The sequence below is a fragment of the Podarcis tiliguerta genome, assembly GCF_965153285.1.
Source record: "Podarcis tiliguerta genome assembly, chromosome: 8".
Taxonomy (NCBI): Eukaryota; Metazoa; Chordata; class Lepidosauria; order Squamata; family Lacertidae; genus Podarcis; species Podarcis tiliguerta.
Genome location: NC_139541.1, coordinates 50349281 through 50363251, shown reverse-complemented (window position 1 = coordinate 50363251; position 13971 = coordinate 50349281). Strand labels below are relative to the sequence as shown.

The 13971-nt window shown below is 44.5% G+C and overlaps 1 protein-coding gene across 1 annotated transcript in view; it reads left to right on the top strand.

Annotated features, from left to right (window-relative positions):
* Positions 1–13971, top strand: part of HYDIN (HYDIN axonemal central pair apparatus protein) — a 142595-nt gene that overhangs the window by 117703 nt on the left and 10921 nt on the right. Inside the window, exons 66-78 of the mRNA XM_083454603.1 lie at positions 103–321; positions 1139–1299; positions 1577–1701; positions 2670–2895; positions 3655–3867; positions 4997–5132; positions 6156–6321; positions 6973–7120; positions 7514–7721; positions 9205–9426; positions 9645–9814; positions 11370–11568; positions 12579–12737. Coding sequence (XP_083310729.1) covers positions 103–321; positions 1139–1299; positions 1577–1701; positions 2670–2895; positions 3655–3867; positions 4997–5132; positions 6156–6321; positions 6973–7120; positions 7514–7721; positions 9205–9426; positions 9645–9814; positions 11370–11568; positions 12579–12737 — 2352 coding nt within the window. The remainder of the gene's footprint in view (positions 1–102; positions 322–1138; positions 1300–1576; positions 1702–2669; positions 2896–3654; positions 3868–4996; positions 5133–6155; positions 6322–6972; positions 7121–7513; positions 7722–9204; positions 9427–9644; positions 9815–11369; positions 11569–12578; positions 12738–13971) is intronic.

Here is a 13971-nt window from a genome sequence, read left to right as displayed (position 1 = left end):
AGGGCTGTCCAGTGATCAATGCAGGTCTTTTATGACCCTGCTATTTCTCCTTGGTTATCTTGCCAACATCTGACTCTCTGGTGCTCCACACTGCTCCCCTAGGTTGGCCACCTCCACAGCGGGTGCACCAAAAACATCACAGTGACCTTGAAATCTAGCCTCCCCGTCACACTGAAAGAACAGGCCATCAAGTGCAAGGTGACCAAGATTGCCTTTCAGTTGCCAGCTGACCAAGTGCCTGATTGGGACGATCGCCTCCACACTGTCAAATGGGTGGACATCTCAAAAAGTATCACGACAACACGCCCAACTAAGAAGAAGGTAAGAAACAAGGGAGCGAAGAGGTGCTCAGAGAGGTCTCATGCAGGCACTGATGGAGCTGAATTGAACAAGGCTGAATTCTGCATCAAGGGAAAGAGGATTCTAGGTCCAAGACAAATTGAAACAGAGGAGTTTCTTTATGTTGCACACGTTGTACAGCTCAGGATTTGTCACATGACCTGTTGTAGCCTTTTGCTGTTCAGGAGGTTTCTCTGCAGTTTTATTCTTCTGCTTGCTGCCTTGCCAGATATGAACCTCACCTGGCACTTGTTGGGCTCTGGGTTCACGAGCTACACTCTCATCTGGAGATGTCAAAGGAAACAAATGCTATTTTCTTCCCAGATCTAATGGGTGATGAAAATGAAGCCTGTCCTTTTGGGATTTACATATTGCTTGGAATGAGTTACTTCCTTATCACCTGACCTGTGACATTGTCCTAATTTGTTTACTGAGCTGCTGTAGCTAAGATTAGACAAAAGCTTGACATCTTGAAGCTGCTTGCTGAACTGGGACATGAGTTGTTTCCTTTGCTGAATCTCACTGGCAAAGTGGCCTCTCCTTGTGCCTCCATCCACTTGCCGGTGGTAGTAATGCCCCTAAATACCAGTTAATGGAAACCACAAGAGGAAGACAGTGCTGTGGCACTTGGTTCCTGCTTGCAGGCTTCCTATTGACCACTATGAGATCAGGATGCTGGGTTAGATGAGCAACTGACCTGATCCTGAAGAGCTGTTCTTACGTTCTTAAGGTTGGAAACAAGCCACCTTGTGGTTGCTTCCTATTGTGGCTGCTTCCTATTGTTCTGCTGTTGGTGTAGGTGATTGAGACAGATCCGGAACCTGCTCACACGACTGTGGAAGACAGTGGCCGAGAACTGGAGCTCTGGGTGAGTGCCACTGTGGACTACGCACAATACAAAATGGAAGTGGAGACAGTGAACTTCAAGGACACTTTGCTGTTCCAGACGAGGGTGTACGAGTGAGTAACAAATATGCAGAATCTTGTTCAGAGGCTGCCTTCTATTTTTGTGACCCCCTTTTTGTGGAGTCCAGCTTCCCCTACCTTACAGTGTGCTGGGCACATATACCTGCATTCCCATGGCTGATTCATGCTTCAGGCCACCTTGTTTTCACCAAACTTAGTGATGAAGAGGATTAAGTATATGTGACCAGAGCACAGTGACTCCTCTATTTCCTTTGTTCTGAGCCAGGCCTCCCAATTTCCTCCATTTCTCTCTGCTCTCTTGTTCTACCAGTGTGGAGCTGTCTAATACAGGGAACGTGCAGCTAGAATACACCTGGAATGTGGTCATGGAGGAGACTGGGAGGGCAGTCAACTTTGCTACTGAGGCTTTGGCCCCCAGCCCAGAAGGTGCAACAGGTAAGCCTTAGTGGGCTTCTCAGGCTCTCCACCACTTCTCAGGTGCCTTGAGAACATTCTCAGATCCTTCCCTTCTAGCTTGTGGAACATCACACACCCCTGCCTGTTGGCCTTTTCCTCTCATCTTTTTGGATCTTTCAAGACTGTTCATATATTTGCCTGGGACATTCAGGGCAGGTTGCAACAGGTACAACAGTAGCTGCATCAGCCAGAAGGGAGTTACTTGCCAGGGGATGCTTTCTAGAGAGTTAATGGGGAACTTTTAGCTTGTCTGTATGCTTATTTAAAACATTTCTTTGGCAGTTCACAAGCATATAAATACATTTTCTATTAAAAAACCCCAGCACATTTGTAGTAAAGTCTTTCCTAACTTCACTACAACATTAAAATGCAATAAATGCATCCAGATTAAGCAGGACAATTTTTACAACAGCATCACAACAGAAAAGCAGCACACCACCCCTCCCCAGTTATCACAATATAGATCTCAGCAGCTGCAATACAACTTCATTTGACTATCTAAGCAGAGAGACTGGTCTATCTGCAAGAAGGCTTTCCTCCACATAACCTAGGCCAAGCTTGCTAAGGACTTGGCCCAGAAGCAAACACGCAGGCAGCACAGTTCTTTTAAAAGTGGTGCTTCTTGCTCACAGTCGACAACTCCACTCAGTTATGCCATTTCACTGCTTCTGTCCAAGCTGCAGCTTCCAGGCCAACCCTAAACGTGGCATTTTTGCTCTATGTCTCAAGTGCTTGCTGTTGCCATCACCTCTTCCCCATAACATTCTCTGGAGCATGAAGGACACTGGCCAGGGCAAACTTGTCCCAGAGATGTTTGCCCTGGTAGATGAGTTCATAACAAGCCATAAGGTCCAGATGTGGAAAATAAATGGAAGGTCACAAAATGCTGCTTTGAATAATGCATTGAGGAGAAGCAGTTGTCTCAGCAAATTCTTCCTTCAACTCAGCGGAAGTTCCATCTGTTGCTTCCATCAAGACCGGGTCCAGCCGACGGTTTAGTCATTTTGAGAGTATGGTGGACAGCCTTTCTTCCTACGTGTCCCCAGCAGCCACTGGAACCCCCTTCTTCATGGAGCCCAACTGTGGTACCATCCTTCCTAAGAGCTCCCAGACCCTCCACGTGAAATTCTGTCCTCAGGAAGTGGGAGAGTTTGAGGGCCGCCTACTCTGCAGGTAAGGAGACTTCCCACAAATGCCATCCACAAGTCCTGAGAGAGCAAATCTTCCCGACACTGCAGATGTTGTTACATCTTGCTCTCACCTTGAGTGCTTCCTGTGGTGTTCGGTGGGAGGCAGGCAGCATGGTCTGTGACTTCCTAACAAAATGGCTATTACCTAGGTTTAGAAGGCTCTGAACTTTGTTCTGTATGACTGCACAGAAATTATAGTCACTTTCTTTTTGGCATCAACACTGTCTCTCTGAATCCAGGGGACGAGGAGCAGTGTAGAGGCAGCAACACAGGTTTCCTCTTACTTCATTGCCCTCTTTTGATGGACTTGGGATGGTGGCGGCTCAAGTGTTCCCATAAATAGGGGGGAAAGGCCTCCAACAACAGAGTTTTGACTCTCCCCGACAGTGCCACAAGCAGTTGAGCCTTATGCAGTGGAGGCCTACACCAGTCAAATGCTGAACTTATCTGAATAGTATGTATATATCTGCTCAGTGGGACAAAATGCGGGTGAAGGTTTTGCTCATGCCTTGGAATGCCAGCAGATGCAAATGTGCATTCACCACATAATGCTTGGTGAGAAACTGAGTAAAATGGGGATTTGTTAGTCCAGAAAGGGTGGTGATCACTGCCAAAGAGGCAGAAAAATAGCAAGAGAGTTTCCTTGTGGGGGAAAAGATGGATCACATGCCATGTGTGGGGTAGGGAGTCCCAGAAATTAATTTTCATATTCCCTGTCAACCTGGGTCTTTTTTCCTTTCAGTATTTCTAACCTGAAGCCTGATGAGGAAGGCCCAGTTGTGGCTGTGAAGGCGAAGAGCCTCCTGCCCTACTGTCATTTTGAGCTGGAAGATTCCAATTACATCACTGCGCACAGACGCAACCAAGACTTGCGAGGGCCTGGTGGGATGAGCCTGGATGCCAACACCAAAGTGATTGAATTTACCTCTATAGGAGTGTACGTCAGGAACACCCGGTGAGTATCCAGCCAGTTCTTTGCATTGACTGCTTCATTCAAACAGTCATAGGTGTTCTAAGCAGTGACTGGGAACATCCCTTGGGCTTGGGCTTTTAGCCGAGAGAGCTGCTTTCCCTTTGGCAGTGTTGCATGCCCAGGATGGTGGGGCTGCTGGTGCAGCCGTTTATTCCATGGCTGCGTTTTTGCTATTTCTCCTTCCTGCATGACACACCAGTGCCAGTCATGACTCTGGAGAGGGTCTGAAGCAGCTACCTTGGAAGATTTGCTAACATCTGAAAATTTTGCATCAGTGCAAAAGCACCTACATAGAAAAAAGAATGTTTATCAGCAGAAAAGCACAAGAGGAATAAGGATATATCCTCAGTAGTTGGATATTATCACTGCCTCCAAGGACCGTTGAGGAAATAGATGCTATTGAAAAAGATTTGTCAAAATGGATTATTCAACTGGTGTTCCCTCTTCTGATTAATATTATTTGGGTTGTTTTGCTGTATCTTTATTGATGTAATAAACTGGTCTTGTTATTGTTTATGCTTTGGCTTCTGGGAACCTTTACCATTGTTTTTCTTCATATAAAGCATGTCACTTATCTGATAAAAGTCAGGAGTCAGGGATTCAAGCTTGTGAATTTTATAACTTCACCCAGTATCTTGAGTTCTGGCTGACAGTGACCCCCATCCTGAATTAGTGAATCAGACACTTTTATTTGCATCCAGACTTCAAGCTTATATTGATGTGATAAGTAGATTAATCAATTCAAGTTTATTTGATTCACTTGTGGGGGCAGACTTTTAATCAGTAGCATTCTGAAAATGAAGGCACACTTGCTTATTTTTTATGTGGCTGTCTGATAGGCTTGTTACTGTAAAGGGAAAGAAAATCAAATGTTAAAAAATAGTATTTCTCTCTAAAATGAGTGATAGCTTTAAGAAATAAATTGTGTTGTACTTCACCACAAAAAAACAACATCCTTGCACTAGGCCTTTGGTGCTATGCAAAAGTACATAAATGCAATTTGTTACTGAACTGGTTTCTTAAAAGACAGATGATCAATCAACTAGACCCCCCCCCCATTAGCTGACAGCCTAACATGTCTCTGATGTCACTTCTTCCATGTCTTGGGTAGGAGCTTTGCCATCATGAACCCCACCAATGCCACCTACTCTTTCCAGTGGGTCTGTGAGCAGCAGGAGAACAAAGATTATGCTGCCTTCATCTGCTTTACGGAGCGAGGCCAGCTCCGGCCAGAGAAAAAAGTGGCGGTGAGTTGGCAGAGGGAATGCCAAGTTATGGCCACCATCTCTTGCTTCTGAGTCTTCCTTGGCAAGGGTGTGGCCGCTCCTGGTAGCCTGTTCCTCTTGCAAGTGTGGAATTCAGACAAACAAAGGGCGAGACATATATGGATGTGTCATATACATGTACCTGTTCCATGTGCCACTTCTGGTAGTTCTTATTCCAGCAAGCCGACACAGAAGCACATCTATTCTGGTAACAGTATGTGTTTTGAACCCACATGCATGTCTAGCACTCATGTGTATTCACACACACACTAGAGATAGGTTTAGGATATTTTGCTGGAGTTATGACATGTGCCTGTTATGTGTTAACCCTTAACCGCATGCCCACAATAATTTCTCACCCCAAGGAATAAAGAAAGCTTGGTTTATTGTAGGAAATACAAGTGGCAGAATATATAAATGTTGCTTCAGACAGCAAAATTACAAGTTAAGCAGGCAGCAACTACTACAGAGCACACTGCCCTTGATCCAAAGAGTCCCTGTTTTAGAAAGCCTATGGAAACATGGGTGTGACAATTTTGCCAGCATGACCCACACTAAGAGCAAGAAATGGAAAGGGAAGAATATATCTGGTGTAGGTGGGTTTCCATGAGGCAAGACACAGCGATAACAGCAAGAACCTTTATTGACCTACATAACTGTGGAAACAGGGGCAAAGCAACTGCTTATAAAGTGAAGCAGGCCTGTGCTGTTCCTTGAGAGTGCTGAGAAAGAGAGTCCCTCAATGGAGCTATGATAGCTATTGACTATTGGAAAATCTGGGGTTTTAATAATATTTTTAGTCAATGCCTCCTAGTAGAGAAGGAAGAGGCTGCAAAACTGGGGAAGTCCTTAGTGATGCTGTGTGTGTGTGTGTGTGTGTGTGTGTGTGTGTGTGTAAATACTTTTGAAAGCACTGTAGTAAAGGCAGGGGGGAAGGAGGTATAAAACTGCCACTGGCAAGAGCAGGACTGTGCCAGATGTTTCCAGTTGCCTTTTTACCTGTAGGTCATATTTGAATTCATCCCTCAACATCTGGACACCACAGAATCCTTTTGGACTTTCTTAATCCCTGAACACAACCTTTCTGTCCCATTCCTCTTGGTTGGTCACACCACGGACCCTGCTGTGTCTCTGGAAAGATCCCACCTGAACTTCCGCTCGCTCCTTATTGGTAAGGACGGACATGAGAGGCAGCGGGGGTGGGGGGAGAGATCTGTCCATTTCAGTTTCTTATTTTCCCAGTCTGAATATCTATTTGCCATATTTCACACAATTTGTATAAACGTATGGTGCAATCTAATCATTCTGCAATTTGATCTTAAAACAAATATTCATAAAAATTCTTTAGTATTTTGGTGCACAAAGAAATCAACTTTGCAAGGTAAGAACCAAATGGTCTTTCCCTTTAATATATCCATTTTTGTTTAATAATAATAATAATAATAATAATAATAATAATAATAATAATAATAATAATAATAATAATAAATAATAATAATAATTTATACCCCGCCCATCTGGCTGGGTTTCCCCAGCCATTCTGGGTGGCTTCCAACAAAGCACTAAAATACAATAACCTATTAAACATTAAAAGCTTCCCTAAACATATAGTTGAAAAACTGCATTGGCACTGCAAAATTCAGAGACATGTGAATTTTAAAGGATAAATGTGTTTCATTTTGTGTAAGTTTTTATTGGGGAAAAATACATTTTACTCTTAGACAGTAAAGATTCTGAGTAAATCTAATTGGGAAGGCGGTGAGTTCTCTCTAGCAAACTGACTCAAACCCTAGCATTCCACTGCTATTCTTCTCTCCCTAAGGACACGAGGCTCGTGAGAGCATCGACATTATCAACAATGAGAATGAGACCTACAATTTTTCCTTCAGAGAAGGCTCTCGTTTTTCAGAGGGGCGAATCAGCTGTCTAAAACTGCAGCCCATGGAAGGCTCAATCCCACCTCATTCCAGGTAAAAGAGGATGTGGAGCTAGATAACAAGTGCCTTGAATGGCACATTCTTGGTACTCAGGGTGTCCCTGTTGATTGGGAGCGAGCCAGACATTCCCTTCATAAGATTCTTGTGTTTCTGGTCCCATGGCATTATCTGTAAAGCACTTGTTCTTTGGCCCCTTTCTCCCCTGCAACTTCACATTCTGCATTGCAGGGAAGGATTTTGGCTACAGGCTTAGCACAAAGCATGCATTGATATACACGCAAATTTCCACAGTTTTATGGGGGGTTAACTGGTCTTGAAAAGCCCTCAGTGCTGAAAGGCTCAGCATCCTACAGGATGCAGTTATCCTTGTGACTAGTTTTCTCAGTGCAACCAACCCCAACCAAATGTGTGGTGTTTTCTCACCAGGCTTCCTATTAGCATCTTATTCACGCCTAACCTGGAGGGGGAGGTAAACTTCAATTTGATCTGTGATGTCAAAAGAAAGAGCCAGCCCCTCTGTTTGAACATCAAAGCCACTGGCCACACCATGAATGTGTCTGTGAAGTGTCAGGAAAGTAGCGGTTTGCTTACTGAGCTGGACCCTGACCAGCCACACCGGATCAGCTTTCAAGAGGTGAGAGCCCAGGATTATCTTATCGCTACTTGACTCCAACAAGCATCAACAATTTGCAGAATTTTCCATAGTGATGGCTTGAGAAACAGTGTCTTTAACAGCAAGCTGTGTTGATAGAAACATCCCCAAGCAGATCGGCTAGGCCGATCCCTAAGCATCAGCATTGTGGATTCATTTGTAGGAAAGGTAGGGTCACAAACTGTGAGAGGTCCTTGCAGAAATGTACTCTGATGCTCTTTGGCAATGCTCCAGGTGGTGACAAATTCCCTTCTCTCTTCCACTTCAGAAGGCTCATATTATGCATGCAACTTGAGAAAAAAATCAAACTGAGCTCAGTGGAGCTTAGACCCTAGTGCAGAGGTGGGGCACGGGTGCCATTGGACTCTTAACACCTGAATGGCTTGGGTTACTGACACGATCACCCGTGACTGCCCTCTCCCACTTCATGGAGCCTGTTTGGCCCCCTGGTATACTACAGAGCTTAGGGCAAGGAAACAAGCTGGGAGACATCTTGAACGCAAGTGGAGGAAAGATCTGAATGAATGCAACTGAACACTGGTAAGGGCTCATTATCAAGCCTACCTAGTGGTTGTGAAGGCAGCAAAGAAAGCATACTTTGCTGCCTCCATTGCACCCTCGTTATGTCCTCCTGCAGAGCTTTTCCAGGTTGTACAGGGCCTTTTACAGGCTGGCCCAAAGGAGGTTGGAGAACCAACGGTAGCTCGCTGTGACTTGTTTGCAAAGCATTTTGAGGATAAAATCACTTGCATCGACCAAGACCTTGACTCTGCTGTTATAGCAGATGAATCTCATGGGATGTCCAGAGCACTGTCTAGTCCTGTTGTGTTGGGTGAGTTTCAGTTGGTAAGGTTTGAGGATGTGGACAAGGTGCTCGGATCGGTCAGGACAACCACTTGCACTCTAGATCCTTGCTCCTCTTAGCTGATAAAAACCAACAGGGAGAGAACTGCTGGCTGGACCAGGGAGGTGATCAATGCCTCTTTATGAGAGGGGGTGGTCCCTGCCTGTTTGAAGGAGGCAATGGTAAAACCATTCCTTAAGAAACCTTCCCTGCATTCGGAAAACCTAACTACCGGCCAGTTGCTAATCTCCCTTTCCTGAACAAGGTTCTGGAGCGAGTGGTTGCAGACCAGATTCAGGCACTTTTGGAAAAAAACTGATTTTCTGGATCCATTTCAATCGAGGTTTAGGCCCGATTTTGGCACAGAAACTTCTTTGGATGCCCTGTATGATGACCTCTATCCAGAGAGACACAAGGGAAACATGTCCCTGTTAATTATTCTTGACCTCTCAGCAGCTTTTGATACCATCGACCATGGTATCCTTCTGGAGTGACTATCCAAACTAGGGGTGGGTGGCACCACTTTGTGGGTGGCACCACTAGCTCAAAGGAAGACAAGCCTATAACAAGCAGTGGCTCTGCAACAGTATTAATGCTGCATCTTCTCTTTGCTCTGGACAGATGCAAGTCAGTGATTATGCTCAGTGCCATTTCTATATTCTGAATACTGGCAAATTTAACTTCAACTTCTCATGGGAATTTGACCTTGCCAAAGCAGTGCAGCAATATTTTGCCATCTCTCCAAATAACGAAGTAGTAGAAGCAGGGGATCGGACAGAGGTCCTGGTGTCCTTCCACCCGCTGAAGCCATGCACCTTAAAAGATGTGGAGCTGAAGCTGCAGGTAAGGAAGACCCAGGGTTGGTGGTGGTGGGTTTCTTCTGTTGTCTGACGAGAAGGTTTCAAATCACCCACTTAATAGTTGCACTAAGGATATAAAAAAATAAAGCTTAGAACTCCCAGAACAATGAGATATTGTCTTAAAAATAAAATTAGCCAAGTATATATTAGTCTGACAACTAATCTGACCAGTTCTGAGGCAGCCTCTCTCTGTGCTCCCAGATCAGCCATGGACCAACATTTACTTGTTTGCTGGAAGGCTCAGCTGTGAATCCCAGCATCCATTTCTCCCTCACCAAAGTAGAGTTTGGAAGCTGCTTCATCTACCAAGGTGGAATGACTGTTTCCAAACGAATCCTGACTGTCACGAATAAGGATGCCAAGGATGCAAGGTAAGATGATGTGCCTCGCAGACACAGAGCACCATGCCAGATGTGCAGGAGGTAAATTCAGGTGCACAGCACCAGGAGTGGTGTGATGTTGGGCTACAGGCAGAGCAAAGAGCTAGCAGGGTGGAGGGCAAAAGGTGGGAGAATCAGAACCAAGAATCACAGGCAGGGAAGGTCAAATTGACCATTGCTCAGGCAAAGTCCCATGCCTGCCTTCGGAATTTATATAGCCCCATCAGCAAAGGGCAAATCAATACGCTACCTAGATCAGCGGACTCTCCTTAAGAGGCATCACAGTCCTGTCAACCTTTCAATCTGCAGCATCTGTTGGGGTTGCAATTAGAAGATCTCCAGCTGCTTAGATGGGCTTTTTCGGATGAGCTAGCTGGTATCATTAGTAGTTTCAACCTCCATTTTCTGCCTCACTTGTTGAAGGCAGAAGGCAATTTTGGAAAGTATAAACCTCACCCCTGATGTGGTAGTTGACAAATGTGTGCTGCCCCATTTGCACAGGCACATTAGCAGTCAGGAAGGGATGAATGTGTGACACAACACTTTGGATCATGTCTTCTCTCTCTCTGCCTGCTCCAACTCTGCCCTGGGAGGGGCTCCTTGTGTTCTAGTGCCTTGCCTCAACATTGTCAGTGGAGGCGACAGCGTTGGTTTGTCAAAAGCCCAAAGCACTGTGCATCTCTCCACTGAGAGCAGCTATTAGCCCAAGAAAAAATGCACAAAGCAGAAGCACAGAGAGTTGGAACAGACATTAGAGCTGATCACTGTATGGAGGGGGGGGGGAGAGAGGAAGATTGTGGAGGCTGTGAGAGGGTAAAAAGGAGAGGAGTGAAGTTCAACCCCTGTCACAATCATTTGCTTTTTGAAAATGTAGCTTAATAATTCCAAATAAGTGGCATGGATTAAATAGGCGGCATGACACAGGGCTGTTGATACAGAATTAATTAGTTTTACCATCTATATTGGCAACCCTGCTACTTTTAGCTGTCAGTGATACAGATATTATAACCAGAAAGCAAATAATACAGTATACAAATAATTATAAACCCAAGTTAAATAATTAAATAAAATGATGAGGCAGGTTAATAAATAATTAAGTAAATGATTAAGTAAAAAGTTAACTGGGTAGGCAAATCAGCATAGAACATATCAGTCACATGTAAATCAATTAAAATGTGCTGTAAAAAGTATAAATTGTCACATTGTATACATAAAGATTAACCTAAACCTTAAATATAAATTTCTTCTGAGCAACATATAGAACTCTTACAAAACAGGAAAAGAGTTATAACCTGGCACTCCTTGATATTTATTCCAAAAATCCCTTTTTTCAGTCATATTTGAGGTCCAGACGTCAAACAGTTGGAAAGCTGCTCATCTTTCAGAGTCAGAGGCACCTTTTTGGAGAAAGAATCTTTCTGTTTCAAAATGTGGTATCAGTGCCACCTAAGTCTAGAACCTAGTAGGGGCTCAGGCAGGCTTTGTGGCTGGAGAGAATGACCACCACTCTGTAAGGCTGATGATAGTTTCTTCTGCCTCTTCATAGCCTGGAATGCTTGTTCACCAACACAGCTTACCTCGAGGTTGGCTTCCATGCTGAAGTGCTGGGTGCTGGAGGAAAGGCAGAGATTCCAATCACCTTCTATCCCCGAGAGGCCATTTCCTACCATGAGGTCATCACCTTTGAAATCAATGGGGTCTTGCAGCGTAATATTGAGGTCTTCGGGAAGGGCATTGAGATGAAGGTGAGACTGAGTGAGTGTCCTGGACCTCTGGGCTCCACAGCCAGAGAGGCCAAATTAAGACTTCAGCTTTTGTGCCTCTTATAAGATGCAGTTCAAATACGTTATTCTTTAGGCAAGTGGGATATTTTTTTAGGAGCTGTATCTTATTTATCTTTATTGAATTGGCTTCCTTCAGCCTTGCATTTTTTGGGTTTCTACAGTCAAATCTAAGTTGAAAGCAAGGAAAAGATCCTCCAAACGAGCAGAGGCTGCTTCTCAATTTTTACATCAAGATAGAAGAGTTAGCACTGACATGGTCATTAACTGAGATGTGCAGAGTGGGGCAGAGCCTACTAAGTTCTTGTAAATACACAGTGACATGAAAGTGGTTGCAGACAGGGTAGGAGCAAAGCAACGTGGTTAGAACTGTTGAAAGTCTCCTCCCTGGGCTGAATATGAGATTGTTGAATTAGGCACTTCTGAAACAACATTGCATCGCAGTCAGGGATATCCAAAGCTCACAATGGAAGGAGGATAGATGTTCACGACAGGGATGGGGATCATCTGTGCCCCAACTTCCAGCAGCCAACAGGACCAGTGCTCAAGGACTGCAGGAGCTGTTGCCCAGTACGTTCTCCACCTCTGCTTGGTGACATGCTAGGCCAGAGGGAAATGGTGAGGAGTTTGACTTTCCATCACTGAAGGAAATCTGGAGATCTTGGAAGGAGACAGGGGGACTGAGGCATCTGAAAGGGAGCATCAGCAGCTTCTTCAGGGCAATCCAGACATCATGAAGGTCCAATTTTTTTGAGTTTTTTCTGCTTTCAGCATAATCACTCACCTGCTGTTTTTTCCTAAAAGACAATGTTGTTTTCTCATCCTTGAGCCATTCATGCACTCTCCTTGGTGTCATTTTCTCCTCACGTCTAATTGTTTTATGGACCCTTCATCACACTAGCCTGCACCATTTTCTTACCTCTTTTTCCTGCTCCATTTCAGTTGTCCCCACTGTGTGTTTTCTTTGCCCACAGATAGAGGTTGCAGAACCTCACAACAAAGTGCTGAAATTTGGAGCTGTACCTCCAGGGCACAGTGTGAAGAAGATAGTGACGATAGTGAACCGCAGTTTCACTTTTGTCACCTTCAACCTAAATTTCATGTACTCTGCATCAGAGTTGCAGGAACAGAAGGTAAGCCCCCCCCCCACTCTCCTGCCTTGGGCCCCCTGCACCACTGGTCATTCTAACATAAGGGATTGTGTTCTTAATACTGTGATGCATTTATAATTTCAGTGGCTTAAACACCCCCCCCCCTTGTAGGATTGCATATGCGAAATTGCTGAGAAAGAATTCAGATTAATAAGTAAGGCTACAATCCATTATTAGCTCAGAAAAGTTAAGACTTGGATATTGTTCACCTGACTCTATTTTGAGTGAAGGAAGAAATGCTATTGCATAGCAGAATCATTAACCAAAAATGTCTTACCAGTCAAATTTGGCTTCTGGAACACTGCCAAAGCTAAACCAGACAAACTCTCACCAAAGAGGGCCCTCCCAAACATAATGTATTTTCTGGCTTTCCTCTCCTTTGGGAAGCCTGGATGGCTTTTGTAGTTGGTTACCTTAGGAGGGGAGAACTCTGGCAAAACTTGGACTCTGCTCCAGTTCGGGCACTTTGAACTGGGTTTGAACAACTTCAGGTATATTTTATGCAGACTAATGTTATAACTTATTTTTTTCTTCAACTGCACTCCTGTGAAATTATGACTGGTTCTATTAGCCTTGTGATCTAAATGGAACCTCCATGTTCAAGCAGTACCATATGCTGGTGGAAAGCAAGGAAAATGAGAAATATGAGTGGTTTGGTTATTTCTGAAAATGGTTGGCTAGCAGACCAGGTAGCCTGGTCTCTACTGGGGCAATTGAATTGCTACCCATTTATCTGGCAGGACCTTTAACAACTGCATAAGGAGAAATACGTAGCAGTGTCTGTCCTATCTAGTAAGGGTGTCAAAGTTTATAATTGAGATGTTTGTTTGGATATCACATTTCAGAGTTCTGAAAATTCATACCCATTTTAGATAGAATCCATCTCCCCTCTGAAGTTCAGCCCAGTGTTGACCCTCCTTGACACCACTGCCTCCAATCCAAGATCACCAAATGGCTATGTTTGCATCAGGAAGATTTCATTGGACCTTTAGACTTTGGATATAGCTATAGCAGTATCCTAGGCATAAGGGCCCCTGGGAGCTTTAGTTCCCAAAGATGTCCCATTAGCACCATCAGGATCCATGGGAGCTACTTTTCCCAGTTCCAGAGGGGTAGCCATGCTAGATTGTTGCAGTGAAAAGAACAAAGAGTATTGTGTAATCTTCAAGACTGACACATTTATTATGGCTTAAGCTGACGTGAACTACAGTCCACT